General features: G+C 33.8%; 2 protein-coding genes across 2 annotated transcripts; one reads left to right on the top strand and one right to left on the bottom strand.

The window, feature by feature from the left end:
• Window positions 1–300: 300 nt before the first annotated feature.
• Window positions 301–642, bottom strand: LOC110697606. Its single transcript, XM_021874994.1, has one exon. It carries the CDS (start codon window positions 640–642, stop codon window positions 301–303), a length of 342 nt encoding a protein of 113 aa, XP_021730686.1.
• A 3,707-nt stretch (window positions 643–4,349) lies between these two features.
• On the top strand, window positions 4,350–8,524 carry LOC110698073. Its single transcript, XM_021875476.1, has 4 exons — window positions 4,350–4,488; window positions 6,131–6,231; window positions 7,841–7,895; window positions 7,989–8,524. Exons 1-4 carry the CDS (start codon window positions 4,433–4,435, stop codon window positions 8,143–8,145), a joined length of 369 nt encoding a protein of 122 aa, XP_021731168.1. The 5' UTR covers window positions 4,350–4,432; the 3' UTR covers window positions 8,146–8,524.
• The last annotated feature ends 2,587 nt before the right edge of the window (window positions 8,525–11,111 follow it).

Raw genomic sequence — 11,111 nt, 5'->3', positions numbered from 1 at the left:
ACTTGCTGGTGTAAGAGTTATTTTTCCAAAAACTTCTCATTTTTCAAGCGACTTCAACTCAGTCAACATTGCCTCCTTCCACTTTGGCCAATCACTCCTGTGTCGACATTCTTCCACTGTTCTTGGTTCAACATCATTTTTATCAGACACAATGTCGATTGCGATGGAATTTGCAAATATTTCATCCACGATAACATCTTTCCTATTCCACCGAGTCTTGGTAGAGACATAATTCATTGAAATTTCATTGTTATTGATGTTTTGAACATCTTGTTCATTCCCCGTAGGGTTGTTTTCTTGTCAGTCCCCTTTTGGATTATCATCATTTTCTTTACTTTCATCCACATTTGGTCTTTCTTGACCTTCTGACGAGGGAACATCATTAGTCTCATTTTCTATTCCATCCAATCTTTTCAATTTCCTTGGTTTAGAGTCTTTAGAACCAAGTGGTCTCCTACGCTTTCTGCGTGCTTGAGATTCATTCTCAATGGCCTTATTATCTATTGGGATTTCAATACATGCAGGGGAATTTTCTGCTTGTATATGTGATTTTGTCACCTTCTTTGTGTCTATAAATGCATCAGACAATTGATTTGCAACACTTTGTAAATGAACAATTTTCTTGACTTCTTGTTCACACATATTTGTTCGTGAGTCTAACATCAACAGTTGTGTTGCATTCCAAATAAGTTATGTTTCTTTCTTGCGTGGGTCCACTTTCTCTCCCCCTAAGGCTGAGAATAATGCTTCATTAAAGTGGCAGTCGGCAAATCTAGCCGTAAATAAGTCACCAGTCAATGGTTCAAGATATTTAGTTATTGGGGGGGATTCAAACCCGACATAAATTCCCAGCCTACTTTGTGGACCCATTTTTGTTCGTTTGGGTGGAGCAATGGGAACATATACAGCATAACCAATGATTTTTAGATGTGAGATACTTGGTTCTCGACCACAAACAAGTTGTAGTGGTGAGAATTTATGATAAGCTGTAGGTCTCAATCTAATTAGTGTTGTTGCATGTATTATAGCATGTCTCCAAGCAGATGATGGCAATTTTGCCCTCATTAATAATGGTCTTGCAATCAATTGTAATCTCTTAGTGATTCAGCTAGACCATTTTGTGTATGAACATGAGTTACTGGGTGTTCAACATCAATTCCGATTGACATACAATAATCATTAAATGTTTTGGGATGTAAATTCCCCAGCATTGTCAAGTCTTATTTTCTTTATTGTATGATATGAGAATTGTGCTCTTAATTTGATAATTTGGGCAAGTAATTTTGCAAAGGCAACATTCCTACTTGAAAGCAGACTGACATGTGACCATCGTGTAGAAGCATCAAAGTTAAAACCATGATATATCGAAATAGTCCACATGCCAGATTAATTGGCCCACAAATATTTCCCTGAATTCTTTCCAAGAATTTTGGGGATTCAGTAGCAATTTGGTTCATAGATGGCCTTATTATTAATTTGCTGAGTGAACATGAAGAGCATGTTAATTCATCTGATCGAGGAATTTTGACATTTCTTATTGAATGTCCAATTGAATTTGCTATTATTCTTCGCATCATCCCAATTGCTGAATGTCCCAAACGATCATGCCATAAAATAATCAAATGTTTGTCATCTAACTTCTGGTTAGATATCATATTGATTTCCACGGGTCGTATGTTTATACGATATAACCCCGAAGAATATGCTGGCAATTTCTCATAAATGTGTTTCTTGCCATATTTTCCTGCCGTGAGGCATAAATACTCCTTTTGACCTGTTGTCATTGTTTCTAAATGATAGCCATTTTGGCGTACATCTTTAAAGCTTATGAGATTTCTTCGAGATTTACTCAAGTATAAAGCATAATTGATCATCAATTTTGTCCCATTTGGAAGCATTATACAAGCCTTTCCAGATCCTTCAATTAATTTTGCTGACCCGGAAATAGTGTTTACATTTGCCTGAAACAACTTTAGTTGTGAAAAATATTTCCTATCCTTCAAGATAGTGTGTGTTGTTCCACTGTCCAAAAGGCACTGATATTCGGAACCAACTTCAGGCATATCTATATCTTCATAAATATGAGATTAGTTAGAATAATATCATACAAAACTTTTATTGATGATAGAAATTAAAAATACATGACTAGACATTTAAAATACAGTACATAATAGAAAATACATTAAAACATAGTATATATTACATTAGTAGGTGGGTTATCTAAGCATTGTTATTTTCTCCAAAGATGAAATCATTTTCAATTTCAGCATTGTCCATGAAAAAATCGGACACATCAAGGGTAGGACATGGAGCATTTTCTTCATTAACATAATTTGCTTCTGCATTTTTCTCTTTTCCTTTTACAGAAGCCTGGTAAAGGTCTATCAAATGTTTGCCCGTACGACAAGTACGTCCCCAATGCCCTGTCATGCCACATCTGTAACATGTGTCTTTTCCTTTTAAAGGAGTTTGTTTGTGGCTTCCAGATAACTGTCCCTTTTGTTTTTCAGAATTTTTGAAATTACTGCTTCTTTGAAAATTATTTCTAGCACATCATCGACCTCGTCCGCGATAATTTCCACGGCCATTGTAATTTCCACGTCCACCTCTTCGTGTAGCATTTGCCTCGGGTGGATAAGAACTTGTTGCATTTGCCTCATGATGAGTGGCCAGAGACCCAGTTGGTCTGAGATTATGATTTTTCAACAAAAGATCACTATTTTGTTCCGCAACAAGCAATACACTCATTAATTCATTAAACCTTTTGAAACCTCTTTCACGATATTATTCTTGCAACAATATGTTGCTTGCATGAAAGGTAGTGAATATTTTTTCAATCATCTGTTCATCGGTGACTGGATGATCACAGTATTTCAATATAAATACTATCTCATGTATGGTTGAATTGTAATCAATTACAGATTTAAAATCCTGGAACCATAAATTTGTCCAGTCAAATAATGCCTTAGGAAGAGCACCCTTTTGTGGTGTCCAAATCTTTCATTAAGGCAATTTCATAATTCTTTGGGATCTTTAACCATCATGTACTCAGTTTTAAGGCCTTCATGTAATGATGTCTTAGTAACACTAAGGCTTTTGCCTTTTCTTGTCAGTAACAGGTTTTACAACCGTCATTGTAGAAGTGGTAGTATCAGTTATTTGACTAGAGGGACTTTTATTATCTTTAATAGTGTGCTCCAACCCTTGAGCTTTCAAGTTCATCATGGCATCCACTTTCCATTCCAAAAAAAACTTTCTAGATAAATCTAGGATGCTGAATTGTCTTTTCATAAGATCTCCCATTTTAACTACAACAAATCACGTGATAATTAATTTATAATAATAAATCATATGTACAACACATATGTTTAATTCTTCCATATTTATAGTTTGTTAATGAAACACGTGATAATTAAATTTATTTAACAATAATAAACCATAAATAATATAGTTCTTTTCTCCCCCCTTGGTTTATTATTGTGAGTAATTATATAATTAGGCAAAAATAAATCATATTAGTCGCATAAACAGCAAAACGACGACAACAACAACAACAACAACAACAACAGTAGTAACAATAATTATAATAATAACGGTAATATTATACAATGATGATTAATAACAACAAACAACATAATAAAACAAAAACATGCTTTTAATCTACTAAAACGACAAAATAAACAAACTTCACTTGTACATCATGACAAAAATTAATATTGCTACTAACAGAACTACAAGCGCCATAATTAGAAGAAAATGTTGTTTTATCTTCCTTAAATCTTCCTCGAAAGTGAAGGTGTAGGTGCTTTGGGTGTTTTGGTTGCCGTCGTCGGGGAACATATTGGAGAAGAAGAGGGTGAAAAAATTTGGGTGATTTTTGGATAAAAAAAATGGGAAAGGATAAGGGATTTGTGGTGAAATTAGGGGAAAATTTGCCTTTTGTAGAGGTAGGTTTATCCGTTACTATTCTGTATTACTGTAAAAATATCATATAATAGTCTAATGTACTAGCAAAATTATGGTCCAAATATAAATATTTATAATTGTAAAAGGTTATCACACTGGGAATGCAAGCCATAGTGGTCCAAGAGCCCTAATATCTATAAAAGATCATGAGTTCGAAAATGGAAAGAAACACAAAAAGTACGTAAAAGAAAGAAAATAATAAGTATAAAAAGGCTGCATCTTTTTGTCAATTTAGTTAATAATATGCATGCAAAGTTACCACTAAAATCAAATTTTACGTAAAAGATGAGCATGTAATATCAACATGCATGAATCAAACAATATCAACATGCATGAATCAAACAATAAACATCAACGTGAATAAAACGAGGGAGAATAGTAATGATTCATAAATAAGAGAATAGTAATTAATTAAATTTTTTATTTGAAATTTTGTGAGAAGGAAAAAGAAGATACTACGGCAGCCATGGATACCGGTGCTGCTCCGCCTCGGGATAACACCAACATTATCCACAGCCTCCAGTTAATTTTCCTCTCTCCTCTTTTTTTGTATTTGGTATTTTATTCCATTGTTAAGTTTATTTTGAGGTAATGGGTCGGAAAAAGGGTTCTAATACAATTGTATATTCAATTATTTCGATTTTTTACACGTTTTGTCCCTGCATTTGATTACCATCAGTTACAGTACAAATAACACTCAATTCAAGATTGTCGTTATCTTCTTGTTCGTCTCCTTCAATAATCATCAACCTCATGTTGTTCGTTTCCATTGTTTTTCAGATCTTCAACTGTAATTAGCAAATTTTCTTAAATACATTGATTATAATTTATGCTATTTACTCGTTTTTTTGGCCAAAATAAATCAAATTAAAAGCGTTATTGATACCTTCATTGTTATTTGTGTTTGATCAAATTCATGAATTAATTTTTTGAGGTCGATAGCATTGTTGTTCCCCTGATCAATTCACCAATTTGTAATTGATTTGTTGAGATCGATTTCTTCCATTGATGAATTTGCTGCTTAAGCGTTGCTGGGTTTTTCGTATAGGGGTTTATTTTTGGTTGAGAAGAGGCTGGGCTGTTTGTATGTGAACTGAGAAGAATAAAATGGGCTGCCTATGTTGTATGCTTGCATGTGAGACCATAAGGTCTAGGTCCACGCAAGATTTTTTGGTTTTTTTTTTTTTTTTAGCAAAACATGATGTTCTGGTGTTTTATTCGAGTAGAGGTGTCAAAAAGTAACTCGACTCGAATAACCTGATGCAAATTTCAATTTGTATGGACATAATAAAGTTAGTATGATTTAAATTTGCTATAAATTCAACCCGACCCAACTCACTGAATCCGACTTAGTTATCCAAATTGACTACTCTCATTACGAAAAATTCTCAATCTTTAATAGCTTTAGTCTTTTTTACTCTAATAATGTCGGTTGATATTAAATTGTGTTTGTCGCATCATCATGGTGATGGTGCTAAGATTAGTTTAGTAGTAAGATATTTCTTCATTAGTACTAACAAAAGCAAACATAAAATCCAAGTTTTGTTGGTATGAATAGAGTTCTTTGTTGGTATTTAGATGATACCTACAACTTAATATCAACTATTGTTAATAGAGTCATTATGACTCAAGTTATTAGAGGCTCAAAATTTCTTTATGTATCGGAATATTTATGTATGACTCTACATGACTAACCAGCTAATTGATACAATACGACCCGAGCATTGGTTTCGAGTTTTGACAGCTCTACTCATAGACTTCTTTGGGTACGATATGTAACTCTTAAAGATACTTTTTGCTATTTGAGGAACTGAGCCTTGTTGCGAAATTTCAATTTCTGTTTTTGTAGTTGCATTTATATTTGTTGTAAGGTTGTGCCACCTAAATGAGGGTGTAGTATTTACCAAATTACAAGTAAAAGGTGAGGCTATCGTGTGAAATGCTATTGAGATCTGCATAAATTCAGATTGATTCGCCATCTCATGTATTGAGTCTAAAGGGTGAAGGAGAAAATACAGTGATTGCTTAAGCTGTTGTGTAAAGTTAGGCAATAACATTGTGTAGTGCAGCAACCTCTATGTTATACTGTTATCAGGTATCTGGTAGGCATAATACTCATGGCATTGATTAACTCGAGTCTATCAATGTCTGGGGTGATTGACAGGTGCTTCACTGCTGATGAAATCGCAAAGTATAATAAGTATGAAGCAGATTATGCTAGTTACCTGAGGGCGAAATACTTCTCTGACAAGGATGTCTACGGAGGTAAATTGCTATGCGGACTCTTTCATACATGTTCCTGTAAACTTAAGTCCTTTTTTTTCCGTGATGCTTCCGTGATGCTTACCTGTCTATACTAGGAATACCAAATGAATCAGAAATTGAATTTGATTTGTTTGTACTTGTGCTATCTAGCAAATCCTTTGAAACCACCATTCCAAGCCTACTCCAAAAGGCATTATGATTGGTAACTGAGGGGTAAAATCTGATTTGGACTTACCTTGTGTTACATGCTTCTGCTTCCAAATGCTATTAAGCATTTTGTCTTCGTTAGAGAATGCTTAGGCCCAAATTAGATAATGCTACATATTTCACACTTAACTCCCTTTCTGCTTCATCTGCCGCCCGATTTTCCACTTTGTAGTCCTCTTTACATTCACATTTAGTTTTTAATGTGTGTGCCTTAGTTTACTTATCGCTTCTCCACTTCCTTTCCCATCGCATGCTTATCTTAGTTGGCATCTTTGTATGCGCTACCATAATATCACCCGTAAGGGTGCTACTCCATTTTTCTTTTGAAAGGTGTAGATTCTGTCTCAAAATTTTCCTTTCTAACTTATTACAGATCGCATTGCATTTAGGTTCATGTTGTTTCTAGATATTCTAGCTTTTTTTTTTTTTTTTTTTTTTGAAATTCTATTGCAGAGACTTTTTATTCCCCCCCCCCCCCCACACACACACACAATCAATCAGAAGAGAAGAGGTCAGTGATAGTGTCTGCTTCCCTATGCCGTGGCAACAACTGTAGCTGCCTAGAGTCACATAAAGCTTATTCAGGAGATGTCATGTCATGGTGTTGGCACCATGAGCTTCATGAACATCATCTTGAAAGGAGTTTAGTTTTCTTTAGAGCACAGTAAAGTATCCAAATCTTCATGCTCCCACTTCTTTTGTGGGTGTGCCAAACTGCCAATTTGCCATTTTGTATAGGTTCAAGCCAATATATTAGTTAGCAGTAAAGTTTATATGAAACTCCGTAAAAAGTAGTGGCATTCATATGGTATGGAAAAGTTAGGACAGGGGATTTAGATTCCAAATTTCCAATGAAGTGGCTTGTAAAATAGGCTTTTGTGTGAGTTTTTTTTTCGTATAAAATTGAGATTTAAATGTTGTTGTTCGGCAATCTTTTGACATTGCTATAGCATTGTTATTGTTATCAACTTATTATTGACATGGGGAAGCACTGTGATTCAATTGGCATCAATCATGAGGTGCATACACTTGGAATGTTCAAATGTTCTTATAGCTCTCTGGGTGCTTAAAATTGGAATCTAATAGTGAAGGTCCTGTTAGTTACTTTGGATAAGAAAGTCTACATCTCATTCTTTGCATTTGACTTAAGGAGTATTATAGATTATTTGAGACAATCTAGTATCACTTGATTTCATTTATACATGACCAAGTAGAAAGGATCTAATTGTTGAAAAACAAAAGTAAAAAGACATGCTGGGGCCGCAGGGCACATCTTCTATTCTGTATTGCACAATTGTTTGGTTTTTGGTATCAGTACAGTACATTTTCTATGTATGACGATGCTGAGGATTAGTAAAGAACATAAGTATTAAAACAATTAACTTATTAATTATATATACAGGTGACATATATGACCTTACAGTCGAAGTAGGCAATGAAACCATAAAAGCTAGCAGGTGCACACAAAGCTTACTCTCTTGAATTTACAACATTCAAAGTTGAAGTTCAATACAGATGACATAGTTTTGTTATGGCTTTTCATGATGCAGGTGGTCTCCGACTCGATCATTTGCAGAACCTGCGCAGAGTGTTGTAGACCCTTGCCATGTTTTGGCTTCTGAAGTAGAACTACCCGCTCCAGGGGCTGAACCTTCTCCAAACATTGCAAATGGCAGTATAACTCCAGTTAAGAAGAGCAGCCGATGATATTTGTTTTTACTTTTTAGCAAATCTACAGCATTTGAATTTGAGAAATGCTGAAAAAATAATCATAATATGGTGAATAGTGCATAAAACTTGGCTTCTTTTTTTTCTTTTAAAAAAAATTATTTAGTAGAAAAATACTTCCCAAAACTAGACTCCTTACTGTTCCTTGCAATGCCAAAATAGCCTATACTTTGCCAAAACTACAAAAAAAATTAAGAAGTCATTGTTATATGCACTATTAACATATAATTGTTATTTTTATACAATCCCTCAATTTGGATTAATTTAATATATATTCATGTTAAAACGTTTAGGGTGATTGACCAATTAAAAAAATTTAGGGAAAAAATTGAGTTGGCAATTGACAAGACCTATTATGACTGAACTTTTTTGTCTTTGTTAAGTGGAGATAGGCCAAAATAGTAAGTTGTAGAAGAATATCTACCAAAGGAAGTAAGTTACTCTAAGATTGCTAGCCTATGTATCACCATATGATAGGAAAAGCTCGATAGTAAAACTTATACAAGTATGAACTTTTTGGAACTTATCTTCAGGTTACCAACTTACCATATTATAAACTTATTAGAAATAGGTAAAACAGGTGAAATTAAGACACCCATAAGGTGGTTTTATGAGGTTGATCTTGTTTAAAAGAAACATTTGTGTAAGATCATCTTATCATCATAAGACCGCTTTTGTGAGTCATAGGCTCATAATAAACATATGATCCTATCCTGGTTTGTCTTTACCCTTAATCTAACCCACCTACTAGGTGGTCTTACAATGACAAGACATTCTTAATAAAAATTTGTATAAGCAATGTTTTAATAATTTTAAATATAATTGGAGAGGGTGTGGGAATCCCCACTTCTGATGGCAAGGCGGTCTTATTTTATAAGTCCTCCTTCTTAGTCTTCTCCATTCACTTCATCTCTAAAAGCAAAATAAGGCGACGAGGATTAAGAAAAGTGCTATGAACTGGCTTTCGTTCTTACTAGCGCCATAAATGACAAGAAAGTCATGAAGAAACATACACAAGTATTTTGGAACCAAGAGATAACTAGGGTAGGTGTTAAACAAGACGAGCCAAGCGAAGCCAACATTTTCTTCGTGTTCATCAAATTACGAGCTCAATACATGAATATTACTAAGGAGGGCGTTTGGCATGGCATGGCACGTGGGTCGGACACTGCATGGGCTCTTTTTTTAAATGATCAACGTATGCCTAGCACAACATGATTTTTCCTTAGTTGTTCCCGCAGCACGAAGCACGCCGAAACGTGTCAACCTACACGGCTTGACATGACCAATCTTTAGTATACTAACGTGGTTTTGTAGGGAAATATGGGAAGGGCAACTAATCTATTGCAATTCCTCGTTGTATCTTGATAACAAACGTCCCCGGAATATTAGATAAGCATTTAAAATATTTTCTAAAGTGATATTAATTTAGTAATATATGTTAAAATTACGCGTTGATTGGTGTAATGTAATTAATGTTCATTTAATTTAATATTCTACTTTAAGTTATCTTATGCAATACCCTTAGGGTGTTCGTTAACTTTTGCCTTCCTCGTTATTCTCTTAATCTATTCCATTTCAGGGAAAAAATAATTAAAGGTTTTGTGTTTTACCAAAAAAATAAAAAAAATATAATAATACTATATGAAAATTAATTTTACTAAGTCACACATACTCTACTTTTGACATATGTCAATGTTCATCCCTTACTCTTCCTTATAAACTCTTCATTAAATTTTTCCATTAGAAAAACATGACAAAACTTTTATCTATTTCCAGTTTTACAATACATAGCCTAAATAGCTGATAATCATTTGCAATTCCAAGCTCCAATTCATTAAAAAATAGATTCATCAATTTGACACCTACTTGTTGCTTAAACAACCAGCTACCATCTACTCATAACAATTGCCAATAGTTTTGCCAAATAAGCCCTAAAAACCTAATTATTTGCACTTTAGTCTCATACCAAAAATATTTCGCAACCAAAAAGGAAAATTAGGGTTCGTATGGCATCATTGTAGTTTTCTGTTTTTTGTTTTTCAAAATTATATGATGTATGTCATATAATGAATCAAAAAGTAGTCAAACTAATAAGATTTATGATAATATTGAAAACTGACAACAGAAAAATGGAAACATCTTTTTCTTGTTTCCTGTTTTTGATTTTTGGTTTTTTGTTAAAAAAAAAAATGACTCAAAACAAAAAACGATGTCAAACAAGCCTTAATTTTTGTTGCAAGTAATTTTTGTTTTAGGATGGATTTCATAGTTAGGGAAATTAAGGATCATATTCATTAGTTGTTATAAAAGTGTGGAGAAAGCTCATTTAAAACTTTCTCCTTATTATGATCCTTAATTGCATAAATATGCTTTGTCCAAGGATAATTGCATAAATAAGTTTATGATCCTTAATTCCATTTTAAATGAACTCAATTGCAAACATGAGAAAGAATAAATGAGCTTTCTCTAAAAATAACGAAATCATTGTTTCTATGAACTTTCACAATCCAATTACGAGCTTATAATGATATGAGCTTAGTCTTTCGATATAATATGTGCTTTCATTGAGAAGTTATGAGTTTTCATAATGAGCTTTTCTCCAAGGATAATTGCATTTATCTCCAATCATGGATGGATCCAAGGATTGAAAGCTCCTTCATAATCCAAGAGTATCATCATTAGTTCATATTTATGATGCTCGTGAATTATGCTTTCAATCCACGAATAACTATTTGGAACGTTGAGATTTTATTTTGGGAGCAAAAACTTGGAATATTGAGATTATGTTTGTTGTTATTGTTTGTTTCATTGTTGCTAGGTCGTCCCCATTTCTTCAAATAAGATGAAAAGGACCGATGATATGGGTGATTCAAGTGATTCTCTAGCAAAAGAGCATCAAGCAGTTGGTGATCATATAGGCTGGACTAACATGGTGAACAACT

Source organism: Chenopodium quinoa, unplaced genomic scaffold (genome assembly GCF_001683475.1).
Source record: "Chenopodium quinoa cultivar QQ74 unplaced genomic scaffold, ASM168347v1, whole genome shotgun sequence".
NCBI lineage: Eukaryota > Viridiplantae > Streptophyta > Magnoliopsida > Caryophyllales > Amaranthaceae > Chenopodium > Chenopodium quinoa.
Note: the sequence above shows the minus strand (reverse complement) of the source record. Positions and strands in the feature narration are given on the sequence as shown.